Here is a 20830-nt window from a genome sequence, read left to right on the forward strand (position 1 = left end):
ATTTCTTCCACTGTATTTTCTCCCTTCTCTTTCTGAGACCTTTTAAAGTCTCCAAGACTGGTCTTCCTTATCTCTTATGATCAGTCTAGTCTGTCTTTTGCTCTACCTTCTAGGAGATTTAACATTTTTTCTTTAGTCTGCCTACTAAATTTTATATATGAATCATTCAATTCTCTTTCTTTTTTATTCAACTATAAGGCAAACAGAATTAACACAACATTAAGTAACTTCAAACTGACTTTTGAAATGAAGAGTGATCAATTTAACAGGCATAGGTATAAGAATTTCTGACAGCCTATCAACCCACATTGCTGCACGTCTAGATGGCCAGGCCTCATCAGTACCAGAGTCATTCTCCCTGTTGTTTTTCTAAAATTACTCTTTAAATGAAAAACCATGACGGGGTTTAGCTGAAACACAAGCCTCCGGTCATGTTGGTGAGAGACAACACCACAAACACATCCTAGAAGATGCCACTGTGCAAGTCTAGTCTCAGGATCACAATGGCAGAGGTTACAAAAAGTCTTATCTTTCTTTTCAAACCTCCCAAAGATTACCTGATACCCTGCTATATTCCTTTTGATATGGTCTTTTTAGCCAGATATTTTCTTCTTTAATTTCTAGGTTGCTGTTCTTACATTAACAATATGATAACCCTAACAGTACCTAAATATCACCCAAATGGAGTTCAAATGTGAACACATGACTATTTAGAATTAGAAACTTCAGACAGTAGGAAAAGTCACCCTAAAGTACTATCTGATACAGCTCGGGTCTCATGTCTGCAAACAGGAGCCTAAAAGGAGAAATGTACATATACCACTGAACTCGAGGACACCTTGTGGGGCTACTGGACCGTTTAAATCTCTGGGTTTCTCCTGCTTCCTGGACAGCTACTCACATAGCCTAGGGGCATCTGGACTGGTAACATTTGCTGAACACTGGGGAACCCAGCCCCAACTTTTCTATGAAAAGCTGCCATCTTGAATTCGCCATGATGGTCTCTAGATCAATTGCTGAGAATGAGATTGTACTTTGTCAGTAGCTTGTCCTGCTGTGAACCAGTCAGATACAGCAGTGGAGCTCTGTGCAATTAGAAGGCACAGAGCCCACATAATCTAAGAGGGCTCTGCCACTGCTGATGGCACTGCACTTTCTGTTGACCATAAGGAAATGGTATCATTCTCTCATTTCAGATCCTTCCTGCTGGGAGCATTCAGATCTATTAGGACCAAGCAGCAGAGTTTACCTGAATCAAGACCATCATACACAATGCTGGTGGCTCTGCTCTTAAACTAGTGGCATCAGCCAGTTGCCAGCTCATGATCTCTGCCTCAACATAGGTGATCTATAGGGGAGGCTGTGACCGATTGGAGGTGCAAGGGCCTAGATCCCTTATTGAGGGCCACTGGCTTAGAGGGGCTGAGTGGGATATTCAACTGTGAGAGCCGCTGGACAGATGCTGGCTAGCAGCACTATCTTAAAGGCATTCACAAACTCCAAATTTTTCTATTTTTATAATTATTTTTTCTCTGTTCCTTTTTCATAGCATCCTTTTCTTAGTTTTATCAAGATTGATATTTTTCTGAAATCCAAGTACAAAAAATATATGTTTTAGTCAGATCTTTACTGCTGTGATCAAAATACCTGTCAAGAACAACTTAGAGGGCTGGGGATGTGGCTCAAGCGGTAGCGCGCTCGCCTGACATGCGTGCTGCCCGGGTTCGATCCTCAGCACCACATACAAACAAAGATGTTGTGTCCGCAGAGAACTAAAAAATAAATATTAAAAAATTCTCTCTTTCTCCCTCCCCGCCCCTCTCTCTCTCTCTTTCTCCCTCCCCCACTCTCTCTCTCTCCCACTCTCTTTAAAAAAAAAAAAAAAAAAAACTTAAAAAAAAAAAAAAAAAGAACAACTTAGAGAGGAAGAGTTTCTTTGGGGTTCATGGTTTCAGAGATTTGTCCATAGATGGCTGACTCCATTGCTCTGGGCTCAAAGTTAAGCAGCACATCATGGAAGAAAAGCCCAGCAGAGGAAAACTATTCAGCTGGTGGTGGGGTCAGGGAGCAGAGAGAGGGAAAGAGGGAAAGGGCTGCAAGGAATATGCACCTTTTCAGGGCATGCCCCCATAACATGCTTCCTCCAGTCATGCCCCACCTGCATGCAAGTATTGCCCAGTCTATTCAAACTAGAATGGGTCAATTAGGTTATGGTTCTCATAATCTAATCATTTTACCTCTGAATATTCCTACACAGACAGTAACCTTGAGGGGATACCTCACATCCAGGCCAGCAGCACTGTCTTGGAGCCATCCACAACCTCCAAAATTTTCTATTTTCACAATTACTTTTCTGTTCCTTTTTTAAAGCATCCCTTTCTTAGTTTTATGTAATTTTTTTTCTCTGAAATCCAAGTATAACAATCTATCGATTTATTTGTATGTATCGCTTTCATTCCCTGAATAACCTATATCTCTGGGGTCAGAGAAGCTCCCTAGTATTGATCTTATCTCTTTCATGCTATTGGTTCCACTCAATAATCTGATTTTTTAAGAAACAAATGGGTAAATTAGTATGGGTTTCCATACTTTCTAGCTCAGTCTCTTTCCTACATGGAAACTACCTAGGAACCCTGTATAGGATAGGGGGCATGGCAATATGGTGGTATCAATTATCAGGCTTTGCTTTAGGATAAGAGCTGCTGTCAAGATTGTGGGACTGGGCTGGGGATGTGGCTCAAGCAGTAGCGCGCTCGCCTGGTATGCGTGCAGCCCGGGTTCGATCCTCAGCACCACATACAAACAAAGATGTTGTGTCCGCTGAAAACTAAAAAATAAATATTAAAAAATTCTCTCTCTCTCTCTCTCTCTCTTAAAAAAAAAAAAAAAAAAAAAAAGATTGTGGGACTTTCCAAATGCCATAACCTAGATGACAATATCTGTTCTGAGTATCAGGGTGGAAGAGGGGGTGGCATGCCTACTGGTGCAAACTATTCCATATATAGAACTTCAATTAATCTTTTTTTTTTTTTTAATACCACTTCTCATTCTCACCATTCATTATACCTGCCAATTCTGAGCCCAGAGTCTCTTGGGATTCCCATAGCGGGCTGGTTCCCACATCCCTCTAGTTCTCTCCTAGCACATTCTGAACTGCAAATGTTTCCACCTCTTCTGTCAATATGTTCCCATCTGCTTTGTCTTCTAGAAATTCATTGAAGGCTGTCATCTGTTGCTTAATACCCCTTCCTCTTCTCATTACTACTTTTTTTAAAAAATATTTTTTAAAGTTCTAATTTCTATTCTAAGTGTACTCTTTTTATTATAGATTAATTCAGCAGGGTCCTCAAAAGGGTTGGTGCAATCTCACGCACAATCCTCCTTGAACCTTCTTGCCAATGATTTGATATGAATAAATGCACATGATTTGAAACTATTTTTAAAAAGTATAGATATAAAGGAAATCAATTTATAATGCAGTGAGTTGTATGCAAGTTTTTTAATTTCTGTATATTGTTTTCAGCAAGAGGATCTTTCAATAGTTTATTAAAAGCAAACAAACCAGGAAAATTTATAATTTCCTCTGAATTTGATGATTCAAAGGTATCTATGCCATTCAACCAAGAGTGGAGAAAAAAAGAGAAATTCATAGCTTTGTGTGTGGATGCGTGTGTGGGGGGATGTAAAACTGATGAGTTTATTTTAGAACTGTTGATTATAAAATGTTTACAAGATGATTTGGGAAGATATGTCTAGAAGGTAATTGAACATATATTTATGGACCAGGCAGATTGGGTCTTTGGACCATGCTTCATACAGAACCACCCAGCTAGAAAATAAACAATTTACAAGGGCAAAGAGAATTCTAAGGAATATAAATAGTTAAGGATGGGTTCAGAAAAAAAATCAACCTCTAACAGAGACTGTAAAGGAGTGTCCAATTATATCAAGCAAGAAAAAGACTAAAAAGCATGTATGGATTTTTTAGTAAATTATTAAATACCTTGGAAGAATAATGACATTTAAGAGGAAATTTGCAGCAACTTCACCAATGTGAATGTACCACTTCAGACAATAGTTGAAATACTGATTTGTAGTAGTACCTGCCCCCAACACTTGTGTACATTTGTTTCTCTAGAGGGAATAATGAATCCAGAGCTGAAATGTTGCTGAAAAGGATACAGAATTGAGATAACTGACAAGAATTGTTGAAAATGGTTCAAGAAGTTCAGGAAGAAGAGGGAAATGTGAAATTACAGGTATCTGAAAATTAGAGAATAAAGGGGGGGGGGGTCAGATGATCATTAGTAGAACAGACACATAGGAAAGGGAATGAGGAAGGGGAAAAGACAGGAGTTGGAGTCAGAGAAGGAGGTATGCAAGAGAGTATTTTTAGAAACAGTAAGGTGTAAGGTAGTAACAAGTTAAAGTGCAGCAGAGGAAGCGAGTGACTTCAGAGAAGTGCAGTCCAAATCCCCAAAGTGGAGAGGATAAAGGACTAGAGTTGAGGAATTAGATCAGCCATGCGCATGGATAGTAGAAGGCATTTGGGATGACTGAAGTACTGAGGAAGACTGAGATCAAATTTCTATGTTTAGAAACTTAAATTTAGAAATTATCTATGAGAAGTGACCCTGTGACTAGAAGAGAAGTCCAACAAATAGCAGACAGTGCATTCATCCCTGTCTGAGTAATCAGGGAATGCACAGGTGTTATGTGGCCCTCCTGGCCAGTTGGTTGATAGGGGAGTTTGAGAAGTCAGGAGCTGAAGGTGCCTCCTCAAGCGTCGAGGTCACTGCCATCATGCAGGGAAGAGCACAGCAGTGCACACTGGTGGGGCTGAAAATGTGCCAAGACAGATAAGGCTCCACAGTACACAGGCTTCCACAGAATCGTCATCCAATGATCTGTGACAGTTACTTGTCACCATAGCAAACAACAGGCACAGTTCGATGAGTATGCACTGGAAAAACTGGGTTGGATGCAACCTGAGCTGGGACAACTGCCAAATGCCACCTAAGTGAAAACAGATCAATGTCTCCTACAGAACCCTATCATTTAAGACCAAGACTGGAGACCAGGCCTAAAAGAAAAGCAGATCTGAAGCCTGCCAAACAGTCACCTTCTTTTCTGGACCATGTACACGGGCCCGTGGCTCATACTCAGGACACACTCAACAACAGACGAAAACACCCACGCAGATGGCATCAACCAATAATGTGTATAATCTGGGATAACTAACAGTAAAAAAACCAATGTGAATTTATGTGACCTGGCAGTTATTGTATAACATTTCCTATCCATTAAAAATTTTAAGGGGCTGGGGATGTGGCTCAAGCGGTAGCACGCTCGCCTGGCATGCGCAGGGCACTGGGTTCGATCCTCAGCACCACAGAAAAGTAAAATAAAGATATTGTGTCCACCTAAAACCAAAAAAATAAAAATAAAAATAAATTTTAAGGGGGGAAAAATAGAATTCCCAATAGAGGGGTTAAAGTAGACTCAAAGATTATTTATTATGCAAGATATATATAACACAAAATGAAACAGAAGCAAAAATATCCCTCAGGTAGTTCATAGTTGAGTATACAACCTTTTATGGATGGTTCTACACTAGAATAACATGATTTTAATAATCTTGGTCCAATGTTAACTGGAAAAACATTGTTTCCATATTTTCCTTATCATACAAAACAAATAAATACACTACTTCTTTAAAATACACTACATCTTTAAAAAAACATATGTACCTGATTCTTTTTAGGAAGTGCCCTGTTTCTGTACTTCGTTTCTTGAGACTTCCTCCTATTAATTTTCTTTTCCTTACATGACTTAGTTTCTGCATTATGTAAGTTGCAAACGTTCTCCTCTGCAAAACTGATCAATTGCTGTAAGAAAAATTTAAAGCAAGGATCCCATAAAGCCCAAGCAGTCACATTTTTTTGTTGTTGTTTTTTCTTTTTTTTTTTTTTATTGTTGGTTGTTCAAAACATTACATAGTTCTTGATATATCATATTTCACACTTTGATTCAAGTGGGTTATGAACTCCCATTTTTACCCCATATACAGATTGCAGAATCACATCAGTTACACTTCCATTGATTTATATATTGCCATACTATAGTGTCTGTTGGTAATGTAAAGCTCTATTATTCTTTTTCCCATGATGCTCCTATCATTTTACATCCCATTTCTTCTTAATTCACAAATTCCATTAGTGGCATTTTAACCAAAATTCAAATAAGGAAATTGAAGATTTATTTATTCATCAAATATTTATGGAGAACCTACAATTTAGCACTTAACTATTGTTGGGTTACAAGAAAGAAAATTGTGAACTATAAGATTCTATGTTTGAATTATGGGCTTATCACTTAAAAGTTCTATGACATTAAAATATATGTTTATACAATATGATATAAGCAAAAATCCAATTTAATCCAATTTAACATAATAGGAAATAATAGTTATAATATATAATATTTAATATAATTATATTATATTATATTATATATAATATTTAATATAATAGGAAATAATAGTTATGCTTATAACTTCCAGTTGAAACTCAGTGTTAAATTGAAGTGCAGTTTAAGGAGGAGTTGTGCTTATGTAATTTTCCAGCTCTGTTAATTACAAGCTAATCTCTTCCACATTCACCTCAATGAAATTCATAAAATTACACAGTTCTTAAAAATTTCAAAGGGATTACCTCTCACATTAACAATTTGAGACAACTGCCAAATGCCACCTAAGTGCCAAGATAACCTTGTTTTAGTAAATTTTTCTTCTAACAGAATTTAAAATCAAATCAGTAAACATTACTACTCTGGATTACATGCTAGGTAGATTAAGATTTAATTTTTAATAATACTCATTAAAGTAAGATTTTACCCATTATCATTGGATCATGAATATAGAAAAAATATATTATAAGATTTAATATAAACACTTACACTTCTTCTGCCAGAAGTCCGTGTTAGTCTACCAATTTTACGGGAGGATACTTTCTCGTGGTTATTTGAAGAACTAAAGGTATCAGTGCCTGATAAGTAAGACACAAACAAAATCAAGTTGCTAACACAAAATGATAACATGAGCCAGCTTTGGGAAATACTAAACAGTCTTTTAGATACACTCACTTTTAATATCATATTTAGATGTAAACAATTACCAAGAGGAATAATTTTTGAGATCTAAAAATTCAGAACACTTTAAGCTTCTGAATATCATCACTTTCTGTAGTGAATGCTTAACATATTATCATGCTAACAGACTAAATTACACCATAATACCACATATTATGATAAATGCATGCTTTTTTCTTAGATATCCATTTATTCCAAACTATATTTTGAAGAAGGAAATTATAATAGCATTAAGATAACCATGAACATATCTTGCTTAATTAAAAGAAAAATTTTGATTTGATTTGTTTTATAAAAAATACTATAATGAGTTTAAGAGTTAAGACTTTGGAAAGTGATTAGACTACATACAGCTCAAAAGTTAGGACAAACTTAATAATATATGGCTTGGATTCTGTGCTCATAAGATGGCTGGTGTCAACAAGAACCCATTAAAGGATTGCAACAAGGGAAGTAAAGGCTGAGTAATCGTTCCCACTCCAAGAGCCCAATCTATAACATTTACCAAACAATGCCTGGTTTGTAAGAAGAGCTGGGAGCAATCTCTGCTGCCTTAATAAAAGATAAGGTCCTTGGAAGTACATGTGCCAAAAATGCCATGCAAATATTGATGAAACATTTTCGATCTTTAAGAATAACCCTTATCTTACAATTCAAATCATTCCAGTTGTGCAAAATATGATAGGCGCTTACTGCTGATACTTAAGAATTGAGAGTCTGATAGCACTTCAAAAAAGGATTTTCAAGATTTAACTTCCACCACAGAAAGTTAAATGTGGGTGATTATAGGACTTAGAAGGGAAAGGGATAGATAAGCAACTTCCCATAAACTTTTTAAAAAACTACAGTGGTAGTTTGTTTTTTTAAAACCAAGCATAAATTGCTGTAACAAATATAAGTCATACCTGAGAGATTCTCAGAAACGGAAGGATTCAGAACTCCAAATGATACCTGAAGTGGTTCTATGTTTTCCTAAACAAAGTGGGGGCGGGGAGGGGGGAGTGGTAGAAATTAGATATCTTTAAATTCAGTTAATATAAAAATAATGTGCCCAAAAGAAAAATGTCTTATTTGGGTAAGAGGAATTGTAATACGATTATAATAAGCAATAAGATTAAAGAGAAGTCAACGATATTAGATTTAAAAATACATGTTCTTTATAACGCTGAACAATCATCATTATAATGAAACCATGGTTAGTAATTATAATCTACCAACATTTCTATTAAAAAGTGAAAGTTGCTTAATGATTCATTGATAAGTTACTTTTTGGTTTATTAAAAATTTCACATGGGGCTGGGGATGTGGCTCAAGCGGTAACGTGCTTGCCTGGCATGCTCGGGGTGCTGGGTTCCATCCTCAGCCACCACATAAAAATAAAATAAAGATGTTGTGTCCACCGAAAACTGAAAAATAAATACTTTTTTAAAAAAACAAAAAAACCTCTCTCTCTCTCCTCTCAAAAAAAAAAAAAAAGAAAAAAGAAAAAAAATCACATCATTCCAGACATAGTGAAGTCCTCATGTAACTCCAACTACTCAGGAGGTTGAGGCAGGAGATCACAACTTTGAGGAGAGTTTGGAAAACTTAGAAAGAACCTGTCTCAAAATTTAAAAAGGGCTGGGGACAGTACCTTATTGGCAAAGCACTAAATTTTATATGCAAAGGCCCTGGGTTCAATGCCCAGCACCATCAACAAACAAACAAACAAACACAAAAACTTTTGTTTAAAGCCTGCAAAGTAAGTAAGAAAACCTAATAATAAATAAAATCTAACATTACAATATTATTCCTGCTTTTGTTTAAAGCCTGCAAAGTAAGTAAGAAAACCTAATAATAAATAAAATCTAACATTACAATATTATTCCTGGAACTTCAAGGATAAAGTGGCAATATAAACACATTAATTGCCACGGTGTTCACAGACCATGGACTTCATAGATAAAATTGGTCAATTTGAAGAAATATCCTTTTTTAAATCTGCTTGCTCTAATTCTTTCTTTTTTCCTCAAAAATGGATGCTGGATTTTGTCAAATGCTTTTTCTGCATCTACTGAGATGATCATACAGCTTTTCCTGTTTTGGTCAGCTTTTTCATTGCTGCGACCAAAAGACCTGATAAGAACAATTTTAGAGGAGGAAAAGGTTTATTTGGGGCTCAGTTTCAAAGATCTCAGGCTACAGAAAGTAGACTCCATTGTTTTGGGCCCAAGATGAGGCTGACCATCAGAGTGGAAAGGCACAGGGGAGGAAAGCAGCTCAGACAAGGCAACAAAGAAGCAGAGAGAAAGCCCTATTCATCAGGGACAAAATATATGCCCCAAAGGCAGGCACCCAGAGACCTATCTCCTCCAGCCACACCCTGCTGGCCTACAGTTTAGTTTAAGGCTCTCAGAACCCAGTCATTTCACCTCTAAACTTACTTATATTATCTCATTTATGAGTTTTTGGGAACATCTCATAATTAAACTGTAACAATTCCATTATTTACCCTTTAATATTTGTTAAGATATAGAGCTGTCATTTCTCTTCTTCCTAATATTGGCAATTTTTCTTCCTTTTTTCATTAGCCTGATTAAAGGTTTACTAATTTTTTGCATGATTTTTTTCAGTTTTAAAAATACAGGAATTTTTGCAGTATTTTAATTTTAAAATGGTCTTCTTTCATATTCCAGTACCTATAAAATCTGAGTACATCTTACAATTCACGGTGTTTTTAATTTTCAGCACTTTCTCTTAGTGAGACATAAAACAATGGTACATCTTACAGCAGTTAAGTCCCATGAAATATGCTATGTACAAGGAATCATGGAAGTATTGTTTGTAAGAGGGCAAAACAGGAAAAAAAATCTACATAGAAACTAGATTTAAAAAAAATGGTGGCACTTCATTTAGTCTACCTCATGATTTCAAAGCATAGCTACTGCCCATACAAAACAGGTATGACCTGAAGAAAATCCAACAAGCTTGTTCTGCACTCATCACACTTACAAGATTCTCCCCCTTGTCCTCAAAATTTGGTTGAGGCAACTGCTCAGGAACTGGTGATTGCTCAAGTAGCAGAGGACTAACACTACTCAAATCCTTTTGTCGGACAGGTGTTCCTCCTTTACGCAATGGAGTGTTTGCTGGCAAAGATTCATCAAACACTTCTGGGCTTAGATCCTCTCCAAAAGTAACTCTCTTCCTCTTCCTCACATTTAGAAAGGCCGGTGTTTTAAGACTTTCTTGATCTTCTACAAATAATAAATAGGAATATGTTAAAAAATTAAGCCCTAATTCAAATTATTATTTGAATAAAAAATGGTTTATAAAGCAAATCCAAAATGGCAAAGAGAATATGGCACAGATTTTAAAGTATAATTTTGCATAAATATCTTAATAGTTTATAAAATTAAATATAAAGTTTTTGCTGGGCACAGTGGCATACGCTTGTAATCCCAGTGGCTCGGGACGCAAGAGGATTGCGAGGTGAAAGCCAGCCTTAGCAAAAGTGAGGCATTAAGCAACTCGGAGACCCTGTCTCTAAATAAAATGCAAAATAGGGCTGGGGATGTGGCTCAGTGGCCCTGAGTTCAATCCCCAGTAGCACCCCCCCCAAAACACACACACACACACACATGCACATATACACATACATACACACATACACGTATATATAAAAGAACATACATATATATATTCTTTATAATTCTACCATTAAATAAAATGGACATAGGTGAAACAGACAAACATTAAAAAAAATTCTTTTGCAGTGCTGGGGACAGAACCTAGGGCCTCCCCATATTGGGCCAGCTACTACTGAACTACACACTCAGCCTCAGACCAATTCTAAGGCTCTCCAAAGAAATTCAATCCCTCCCAAACAGCTTTCATTCCTACATAATTTCAGGAGCATCAAAGCATTAGTGGATCACTGAAAATGGGATATATTAGATTTTGTTAACAAGAAATGATGCCCTCAGGCTTAAAAGTAAATATGAATTTTTTACCTGCTTTTTGTTCTTCGCAACAGTTGGAAAGATTTGAGATTAAGCCTGGATCAATCAAATCATCACAGTGGTTGTCATGGTGCTCCTAAACAAAAATGATAATCAATGGGTGATTCTCTATAAAGAAATGTACATGTAGTTATTAAGAATGGCAATTTTAGGATACTGGGATTGTGGTTCAGTGGTAGAGTGCTCACCTAGCACAGGTGAGACACTGGGTTTGATCCTCAGCACCACATAAAGACAAATAAGTAAAATAAAGATAAAAAAAAAAAAAAAGAATGGCAATTTTGATGTGAGCAGTCATTGTAAAATTGACATAAAAATGTAATATTTGAGAATAAATTTAATCAACACGGGTAAGAACTATACCCTTAAAATGATATAAAATTACTGAGGAAATAAATATATAAATTAAGAAAAAAGAATATCAATTTTGAAGTTTTTTTGTCAAGGGCAGACAGTATAGTACTTAAGATTATCTTAATCTTCATAATTGTTCTAAAACATCATGATGTTAGATACAAAGAAAAAATGGGTTCTCTACATATTATTTTGGCACATAATATTTTAAGCCAAAATTTAAGAACAGAAATCCATAAGTGTGAGTTAAATCATTCCATCTTTAACCTAGAAAATAAAATTAAGGAAAATGTGAGTGGCTAGAATTATAGTGTACTGCATCTTGTATAGGACAAGACAGAGTAAACAAGGAGTCCAAAGTGTTAAGAATTGCACTAAAACAAGAAAAAAAAAAAACTAAACAGGTAAATGAGTTAACCAGATGTGTTTATCTGTAACATGAGAATTGCACCTTCCATAAATGCTCAAATTTCTTGCCTTCATTACACGAAAGAAGGCAGCTTTTGTCCATGTTTATCCAAATGAAGATTACAGAGAGGCAAGTTGTAAAGGAGGGATATTGTGAACTCTGCAGAAAGACAAGGGGAACACAGGGCTGCTGGACTTTCAGGAGAGTTTGGTCTGTGGACTGGATCAAAGTCCCCTCCCCTCTGAGTCACCACCTACTTGTACGGCCTCAACCCACTCACTGTTCTTGAGAGCTTTTCCTTTTCTCCACTACATCCATCCCAAGAGCAGCACGTGCCAAGAATAATTCTGCCCCAGATGAACCTCCTTAAACCTGCTATCTCTCAAATCAGTTCTCTTTCCTGACCAGGCAAATTTACATAACAAAACTGTGAAGAAAGTTAACATACACACAAAATTCATGGTTACCTTTAGATTTATTTTTAATTAAAACAACCATAAAAGTTAGCAAATAACTTGAATTTTGTAAGCCAAGCAACTTGGGCCAACTTAGTAAAAAGATCCTCTACACAATCATGCCTTCCTATCATCCTAGTGGCAGGACCTGATGTTTATTATATAATATTTTTAAAAACAATTATACACATCGTTAAGGTGTTACCTGAGAAGTTAACCTAAAGATATAAATAAACAGTGCTGTACTAGAGATCTAAATCAGTTCTTCAATCAAAAAGTTGATAAAACACTTAAAATAGCAACTGACCATGAAGACGAAAGGTAATCACTTCATTTTGGCTTTAAAAATAAATCTGTCAGCATAGCTGTGTGTTAAAATGCATGTGCATTGGAAAAAAATATTTGTATTTCTGATGTGCCAGGCACTGGTGCTAACTTAATATCAGCATCAATATATTAAATATAATTATCAATATACTGAATGCTAAATTACCAGACACGGGAATTACTAATATCCTTTATAGGTAGAAAACCAGGAAAAGAAAAGGTTAAATAATTTGCTCAGTTATTACATTTCTGAGTCTGAATTTGACAACAGGCACTGACTCCTGAGCCTCCATGAGCAACCTGACACAGATTTTAACATCATTCTTACCTGGGTTCACTGAAGAACCCTTAAGCCTAACCTACATGCCAAATAGGGCTCACATCTGTCCTGGAGTGTACCACTATAAAGATACCAGAACTGTCCAGAGACACTCCTCAATGAATGCCACCTATTTCCCACCAGCTTTCTCTTTTCTCATCTCAACTAAGCTTAGAGAAAAAAGTTTGATATTAAAACACCTATGAATCACCTGGGTTTCTTGAATAAAGAGAGGGTCTAATGTTAACTCTTTGAGTAGGACCGGAGATAGTGCATTTCCTCAAGCTCCAAGGTGACAGTGCAAGGATCTGGGTTCTAGAAATTATCATATGAATATCTATGGAGATATGTATAGAAACATTCACTGCTGTACTTTGTGCAATAAAGAAATACTGAACCAAAAAAAGAAAAAGAAAAAAGGAAAAAGTTTGTGTCAGATCAGGCGGGGGAGGCTTTATTGAGATATCACTCCCGGGCGGAACTCGATCAGACCCACAGAGGGGACAGGAAGGAGGGTCTGAGGAGAAACCATGCGGAAGTTCAACCGGACTGGACTTTTATGGGGCTTACAGCTGGAAGGGAAGGGCTTAAGACAGGAAAAGGTGTTTCTAGGGTCCCTTGCCCCCTTGAAGTTGGTCAGGGGAGTTGGCTGAACTCCAGGATTGGCCAGGGGGTCCTGTGGATTGACAGGCGTTAGTCAGGAGATCTGGCTGATTGACAGGCGTTTCCGCCGGCATCTGATTGATGTTCTTTTCCGATGTGGGCTGCTTTGTTCTAAGTTGCCACTAAGTCGCCACCACGCCACCACCGACCTAACAGTTTGGTTGTAAGACTTATTTTTTAAGACCAAACATTTTGGATAGACAGGTAAAAGACTGACACACTACATTTCCTTTTACATTAGTATGATACATGACATTTCAGAGGTATTGCTTTAAAGAAAAATGAATTCTTATTCATTTGCTGTAGGAAATATGATTCTCTTCTTACCTGTAAGTTCTCTGCAAAAAGGTTGCCAGAAGGTTTCTTCAATACAGAACGAAGTACAAAGGAGTCAGTGGATGGAATGTCCCTCTTGCACACAGTGGTAGCTGATGACTTGGCCTCGGGGACTGTGTCTGAGCTTGCCCCTGCTGTCAGTATGTCAATTAAAACAGCATCACTTGATTCTGTGCCCTCTACATAATCAGGAACCTTGCATTCTTCAAGATGAACATGTGATTGTGAGATGTCCAAATCTCCTTGTTCTAGACCAAAAATATTTGATGTATTGCAAAGACAATAGCATGCTATGAAGAAATTCAAACCTTATACATCCTGTTCAGGGAGGAGCATCTGGGATTTAATTTGGACTTATAAAAAGAAGGCAGAGAAGTGGCCATCAGTCAGTTTGTAATTCAAAACTGATGAATAAGGGGAAAAAAGCAAGCAAGAGATGTTGGCCACCATAGAAATCCAGGTCAGAGGCTGGAAAACAGCACCATAAATGAGCCATACACTGCTGGTCTACCTCGGCTCATAATACCTATTACCTGCATTATAAAACTAATCTAAGCAAACCATTGAGTAATGAGCAATTTTACTGCTGAAAATCAGAGGCAATATGCAAGAGAGGTGGAAATGAGAAGCAGGTAAGGTTATCAAACCAAACCAAGTCAATGTGTCACATCTGTGGATTGTGCATTGGTAAGTGCAAGAACCAAGGTAAATCTGAATTCTATTCTAGTTACTTACATGTAAGAATTCTCCTATAAAGGAAAAATTCTGAGACATATTTACACAAAAAAATATTTTTCTTTATGAGAAATAAATTATAAGTTAAAAAAAAGGCAGGAGGGAAAGACTTGGAAGCATGAAGGGAAAGAGAAAGAGTGTGAAGTGACTAACAGCAGGGTCAGACAAGCAGTGCTGGGAGACACATGAGGCTACCAGCAGCATAATTATTCTGAATTTCTGCAGCAGTACAGAAGGGGCAGAGACTGACTGTACTAAAGGCAGAGATCAAAGGTATAAAGGCCTCCTGTCCAGGTGCCCCCTTAACAAAGGACTTTCAATTCCATTTTACAGGATTGTTTTCCTCTTCCTGGAGGCACACTGTCTGAAACATGACCTCTTGGGAAGCCACCAAACAGCCAGACAGTGTAACTCATAATAAGGCCCCACTGCCATAGTAGACCCACTTTTCCCTGTCTCATTGAAGAACTTTTAGGCAGCTTACTGGGATGCTCAAGTGAAATTCTGATACTCATCATGTATCAGACAGAAGGTAGAGTAAGGTGACTGGTAGAATGATGATTTTTATTATCTATACTATTTATAAATATTATAAAACTATTTATAAGTATTATTAAGGACTATGTCACTCCTAAGCAAAGTCACATGACAGTAAAGCAAAGAGAATTGGTCAGGAAGCAAGAGGGCCTTATGTCATCATAGTGACAAGCTCATAAGCTGGCTGCTGTTGAGGGCCACAGCCTAGTCAGGAAGATGCATGGCATTTTTGCCAGAAGGGAGTGGTTGAGAGGTGACACCAGTGAGCCATTGAGGTGATAATGGTTAAGTTAAGTTGCGTATTCAGTTATATATAGACCCCTGTTGTCTGCCTCAGGCGCCCGCTACTTTGGAGTTCTTGCGGGGATTCTTGGGAGTTTGTTGGTGAAGTTCAGGAGGAGGGATTTCCGGTTGGGGGGGGTTCCTGGAAGGGCCGTGTGGGTGGTGAACGTGGGAGTTCCGGCAATAAAGGAGTTCCTGTTTGAACCTACAAGTGCCTCTGCGGCAGGCTGCCCTTAGTGACCAGGCAGGCTTCTATCTATCCATCCATCTATCATGGGATTAAAATTAAAAGTGAGCACATGCTCTCTACAAAAAATGCTAAAGAAGTTCTTTTTCAGGGTAAGAGAAAATTCCAGAGGAAGCAATCTTTAGGAAAGGATGAAGAAGAGCAGAAATGGTATATACTAGGCAAATATAAAAGGCTAGCTCCCCTGTTATTTAAATACTTAAAACTAAAAATTGTAACAGCTATGGAGCTACAGTAAAGTATACGTATTATACGACACTTCCAGTACAAAGAACGAAGAAGGAGGGATCCAAGATGGTGAACTAAAGGGAAGCTGCATTCCTTGCTGCTGTTTGCCTACCTTTTGCCTGCTGCCTGCAGACTGTCCACACACAGGGCTCAATGCCTGTTGCTGCCTGGAAGTCCATTGTCAGGGAACCTGCAGGTTTGGTTACACACTGCTGCTACCATCTTGGGACACTAGCTAGGGCCTGGGAGTCCAGGGCCAAAGGCTCTGCAGGTTTGCCACTGCCCTACCACCATCTGGGGGTGCGGCTGCCTCAGTCTGGGGACATCGGCCAAGACTTGGAGATATACTGTCAGGGTACATGCAGGTCTCCTTGCACCTGAGGTCTTCTTGCTGGGTGTGCTAGTGGCCGCCATCTGGCTGCCTCTTTGCATGGTTGCTCCTTTGTGTGAGCAAACCCCTGGTGGTCTCTCTGCAAGCTGCAACATCATTGAGATCTTGGGACTGCAGCAGGGCACAGCCTGGGGAATCTGGAGCTCAGCTTCATCAGATTGCAGCTGAGACTATGTGGGCCAGCATGGGCCTGGCAAGCCCATGGAAAGTCAGAGACTAGGCCCAATTACCCGGATGGAGAAACTGGAGAAAACCGGGCTCTCTCCAGCTCAGTGAGTCCTGAAGTGTAAGGGAGAAAAGGGGCTGGTGACAACAAGTGGGAAGATGTAAAGAGGGGGAGAGGGCATCTTGCTCCCAGCTTGCCCAGCCAATCCGCCCAGCACCCACTGAACTGGAGCTACCATCAAACTTCAGACAACCCCATCTATCAGAAAAGAAAAGCTGAGAAAAATTTTAAAAGCCAACAAAAGCAATTGGTCAGTTTTCCAAAGAGACTTTCCTTTTTTCCTCCCCCCCCTCACATCTCTACCATCTCTGAATCCAAATGTTTTTCATGTATCAGTTTATTGAGGAGTGGGATGTCTGAATAGGATATTACAGTGTGATTGTATATTCTTATATTTTTAAAAATATTTTTTAAATTTTCTCTTTAGTTTTAGGTGGATACCATATCTTTATTTTATTTTTATGTGGTGCTGAGGATCAATCCCAGTGCCCCATGCATGCTAGGCGAGCATTCTACCACTGAGCCACAACTCCAGCCCCTATTCTTATATTTTTACGTTTTGTTTTATTTGTATATATTTTCTCCCTCACTTATCTGTCTCACTAGATTTTTTTCCCTCACTTCTCTCATGTTAACAGCCAACCTCTGTTAATTCTTCCTTTGCTCTTAATTATAACTTTTTATCTCTATTTTCTCTTCTTCTCCCTCATAAGTATCACATCCTCTCTCCTGTTTGTCCATCATTTGAAATCATAAACCCTTTTAGCAAACTTACTGTTCATACTATAGACAATAATTGAACACATCATTTCTGTTTATTACAACAAAACTGGAGATGCCAAAATAAGAGCTATTTAAGATTGTATATTGTTTGCATTGGGTGCTGTTATTATTAGTCTCTCCCTTAAAAGTGAGGTACTGGAAGCCTTCAGGGACACTATAATTGGACTTCAGGGTAGAAACTGTACTGCCTCAGATCCATACTTCTAGATGGGAAAATGCACAAACAATGTGAAAAAACAAGGGAACAAAGTGCCTCAAAAACCTCAAACAAAAAGATGTTCCAACAATAGAATTCATAGACAACACAGTATAAGAAATATCAGAGAAATTTAGAATGCACATAGTTAATTTAATCTGCAAAGTAAAGGATAGTATAAGGAGTGAAATCAAAGAGAAAATACTGGAAGTGAAAGATCACTTCAATAGAGTAAGAGATTTGTGGGGGGAGCAGGGAAACAAGCAGAAATCCTCGAAATAAAGGAATCAATAAATCAAACAATAAATTCAATAGAAAGCATCACGAACACACTAGACCACTTAGAAGACAGAATCTCAGACAATGAAGACAAAATATATTCTTGAAAATAAAGTTGACCATTCCCTAAAGATGGCAAGAAACCATGAACAGAACTTCCAAGAAACATGTGATAATAGGAAAAGTCCAAACTTAAGATTTATTGGAATAGACAAAGGCATGGAGATACAAACCAAAGTAATGCACAATCTTTTCAATGACATATCAGAAAATCTCCCAAATCTAAAAAATGAAATGGAAAATCAACTGTAAGAGGCTTACAGGACCCCAAATGTATAAAATTACAGCAGCCCCGCACCGAGGCACATTATAATGAGAATTACTAACACACAGAATAAGAAGAGAATTTTAAAGGCTGTGAAGAAAAATAAATAAATAAATAAACCAATTTGGATATCAACTAATTTCTCAACCCAGACCCTCAACGCCAGGAGGTCTTGGAATAACATATATAAATGGATATCAACCAAGAATTTTAGGTGAGCGCTCTACCACTGAGCCACAATCCCAGTCCCTACAACCGAGAATTTTATATCCAGCAAAACTTAGCTTTACACTTGAAGATCAAATAAAAACCTTCTGTGGTAAACAAGAAAATCAGCAAAGTCAAGTTAAAAATCAAAAATAAACTAAAATGACCAGGAATTTAAAGCATATTTCCATATTAACCCTGAATGTTATGGCCTAAATTCATCAGTTGGCAGACTGGGATTAAAAAAATAAAAGACCCAAAAATATGCTGTCTAGGAGAGACTCATCTCCTAGAAAAAAGACATCCACAGTACAAAGGTGAAAGGATGGTAAAAAAAAAAAAAAATACCACTCAAGTGAACTGCGCAAACAAGTGGGGGTTTCCATCCTCATATCAGAGAAAGTGAACTTCAAGCCAAAGTTAGTCAGAAGGGATAAAGAAGGACATTTCATACTGTTTAAGGGAATCATACATCAACAAGATACAACAATCGTATCCATGGCCCAAACAATGGAGTATCTACATACATCAAACAAACTCTTCTCGATTTCAAGAATCAAAGAGACCATAACACAATAATTCTGAGTGACTTATCAATAATTTAGACTTAACAGACATATAGAATATTTCATCCATCATTGAGCAGCACATGGATCCTTTTCCAAAAAAATGGCCATAAGTTATGTCACAAAGCAACTCTTAGCATATACAAAAAAATAGAAATACTACCCTACATTCTATCAGACTGTAATGGAATGAAACTAGAAATCAACGACAAAATAAAAAATAGAAGCTACTCCAACACCTGGAGACTTAATAACATGTTACTGTGTTGGGAGCCATTTGTGAAGGATGGGCAATGTTGGAATCATTAAGGAAAGGAAGCTGCTCTTCCAGGAACCACTGAGTGAAATTTCCCAGTTCCAGAAAGCCCAGATCACTGTGGCACTCTGACCTAGCTCACAGCTCCACGTTCAAACACAGCCATTGGAGATGGCTGGAGAATCCCTGAGGTCCTGGGCTTTTTTTAGTTAGTAGGCTTTGATGGCTTCTTCTATCCCACTGCTCAAAACCGTTCTGTTTAAATTGTGTATGTCCTCTTGCATTCAGTTCGGGTAGTTCATATGGGTCTAGAAATTTGTGGATATCTTTGAGATCTTCTATTTTATTGGAATATAAATTTCCAAAATAGTGTCTAATTACCTTCTGTATTTCAGTAGTATCCATCAAGATATTTTCTTTTTTATCATGAATTTTAGTAATTTGGGTGTTCTTTCTCTTCATTAGTGTAGCTAAGGGTTTCTCAGTTCTACAAGACTTTCAAAGAATTAAAACCAATATTCCTCAAAGTATGCCATGAAATAGAAAAGGAGGGAATCCTTCCAAACTCATTTTATGAGGCTAGTATCACCCTGATACCAAAACCAGACAAACTCACACGAAAAAAAAAAAAAAAAAAAAAAAGTCAGACCAATATCCCTGATGAACATAGATGCAAAAATTCTCAATAAAATTCTGGCAAATCACTTACAAAAACATACTAAAAAGATAGTGTATTATAATCAAGTGGGATTCATTCTAGAGATGCAAGGTTGGTTCAACATACAATAATCAATAAACCTAATTCATCACATCAAGAGACTTAAAGTGTTTGACAAAAAAGAGCACCTCTTCGTGTTCAAAACACTAGAAAAACTAGGAATAGTAGGAACATATCTCAACACTGTAAATGCTATCTGTGCTAAGCCCAAGGCCAACATCATTGGAAATGGAAAAAAATTGAAAACATTCCCTTTAAAAACTGGAACAAGGCAGGGATGCCTTCTTTCACCACTTCTATTCAGCATAGTCCTGGAAACTCTAGCCAGAGTAATTAGACGAAAGAAATTAAAGGGATACAACTAGGAAAAGAAGAAGTAAAACTGAGTTTGCTGATGAGATGATTCTATATTTACAAGATCCAAAAAATTCCACCAGAAAACTCCTAGAGCTAGTAAATCAATTCAGCAAAGCAGCAGGATATGAAATCAATTCTCAGACATCAAATGCATTTCTATACATCAGTGATGAATCCACTTCAAGAGAAGTTAGGAAAACTACACCCATTCACAATAGCAAAAAAAAAAAAAAAAAAAAGAAAGAAGATACTTGGGACTAAATCTAACAATAAAGGAAAAAGACCCCTATAACGAAAACTACAGAACACGAAAGAATTTGAAGAAGACTTTAGAATATGGAAAGATCTCACATGTTCTTGAATTAATATTGTCAAAATGGCCATACTACCAATCTATGAAATGGCTTTATATAGATTTAGTGGAATCCAATTAAAATCCCAATAGCATTCCTCTTAGAAATAGAAAAAACAATCATGAAATTTA

The 20830-nt window shown here is 37.4% G+C and overlaps 1 protein-coding gene across 1 annotated transcript in view; it reads right to left on the minus strand.

The window, feature by feature from the left end:
* The window catches only part of Cdca2 (cell division cycle associated 2), a 53990-nt gene that overhangs the window by 13428 nt on the left and 19732 nt on the right, over positions 1-20830 (minus strand). The window contains exons 7-12 of the mRNA XM_076853480.1: positions 14005-14216; positions 11142-11226; positions 10141-10385; positions 8055-8121; positions 6958-7046; positions 5751-5888 (exon numbers count right to left, since the gene is read on the minus strand). Of these exons, the coding sequence (XP_076709595.1) occupies positions 5751-5888; positions 6958-7046; positions 8055-8121; positions 10141-10385; positions 11142-11226; positions 14005-14216 (836 nt within the window). The remainder of the gene's footprint in view (positions 1-5750; positions 5889-6957; positions 7047-8054; positions 8122-10140; positions 10386-11141; positions 11227-14004; positions 14217-20830) is intronic.

The sequence above is a fragment of the Callospermophilus lateralis genome, chromosome 4 (genome assembly GCF_048772815.1).
Source record: "Callospermophilus lateralis isolate mCalLat2 chromosome 4, mCalLat2.hap1, whole genome shotgun sequence".
NCBI classification, from domain to species: Eukaryota; Metazoa; Chordata; class Mammalia; order Rodentia; family Sciuridae; genus Callospermophilus; species Callospermophilus lateralis.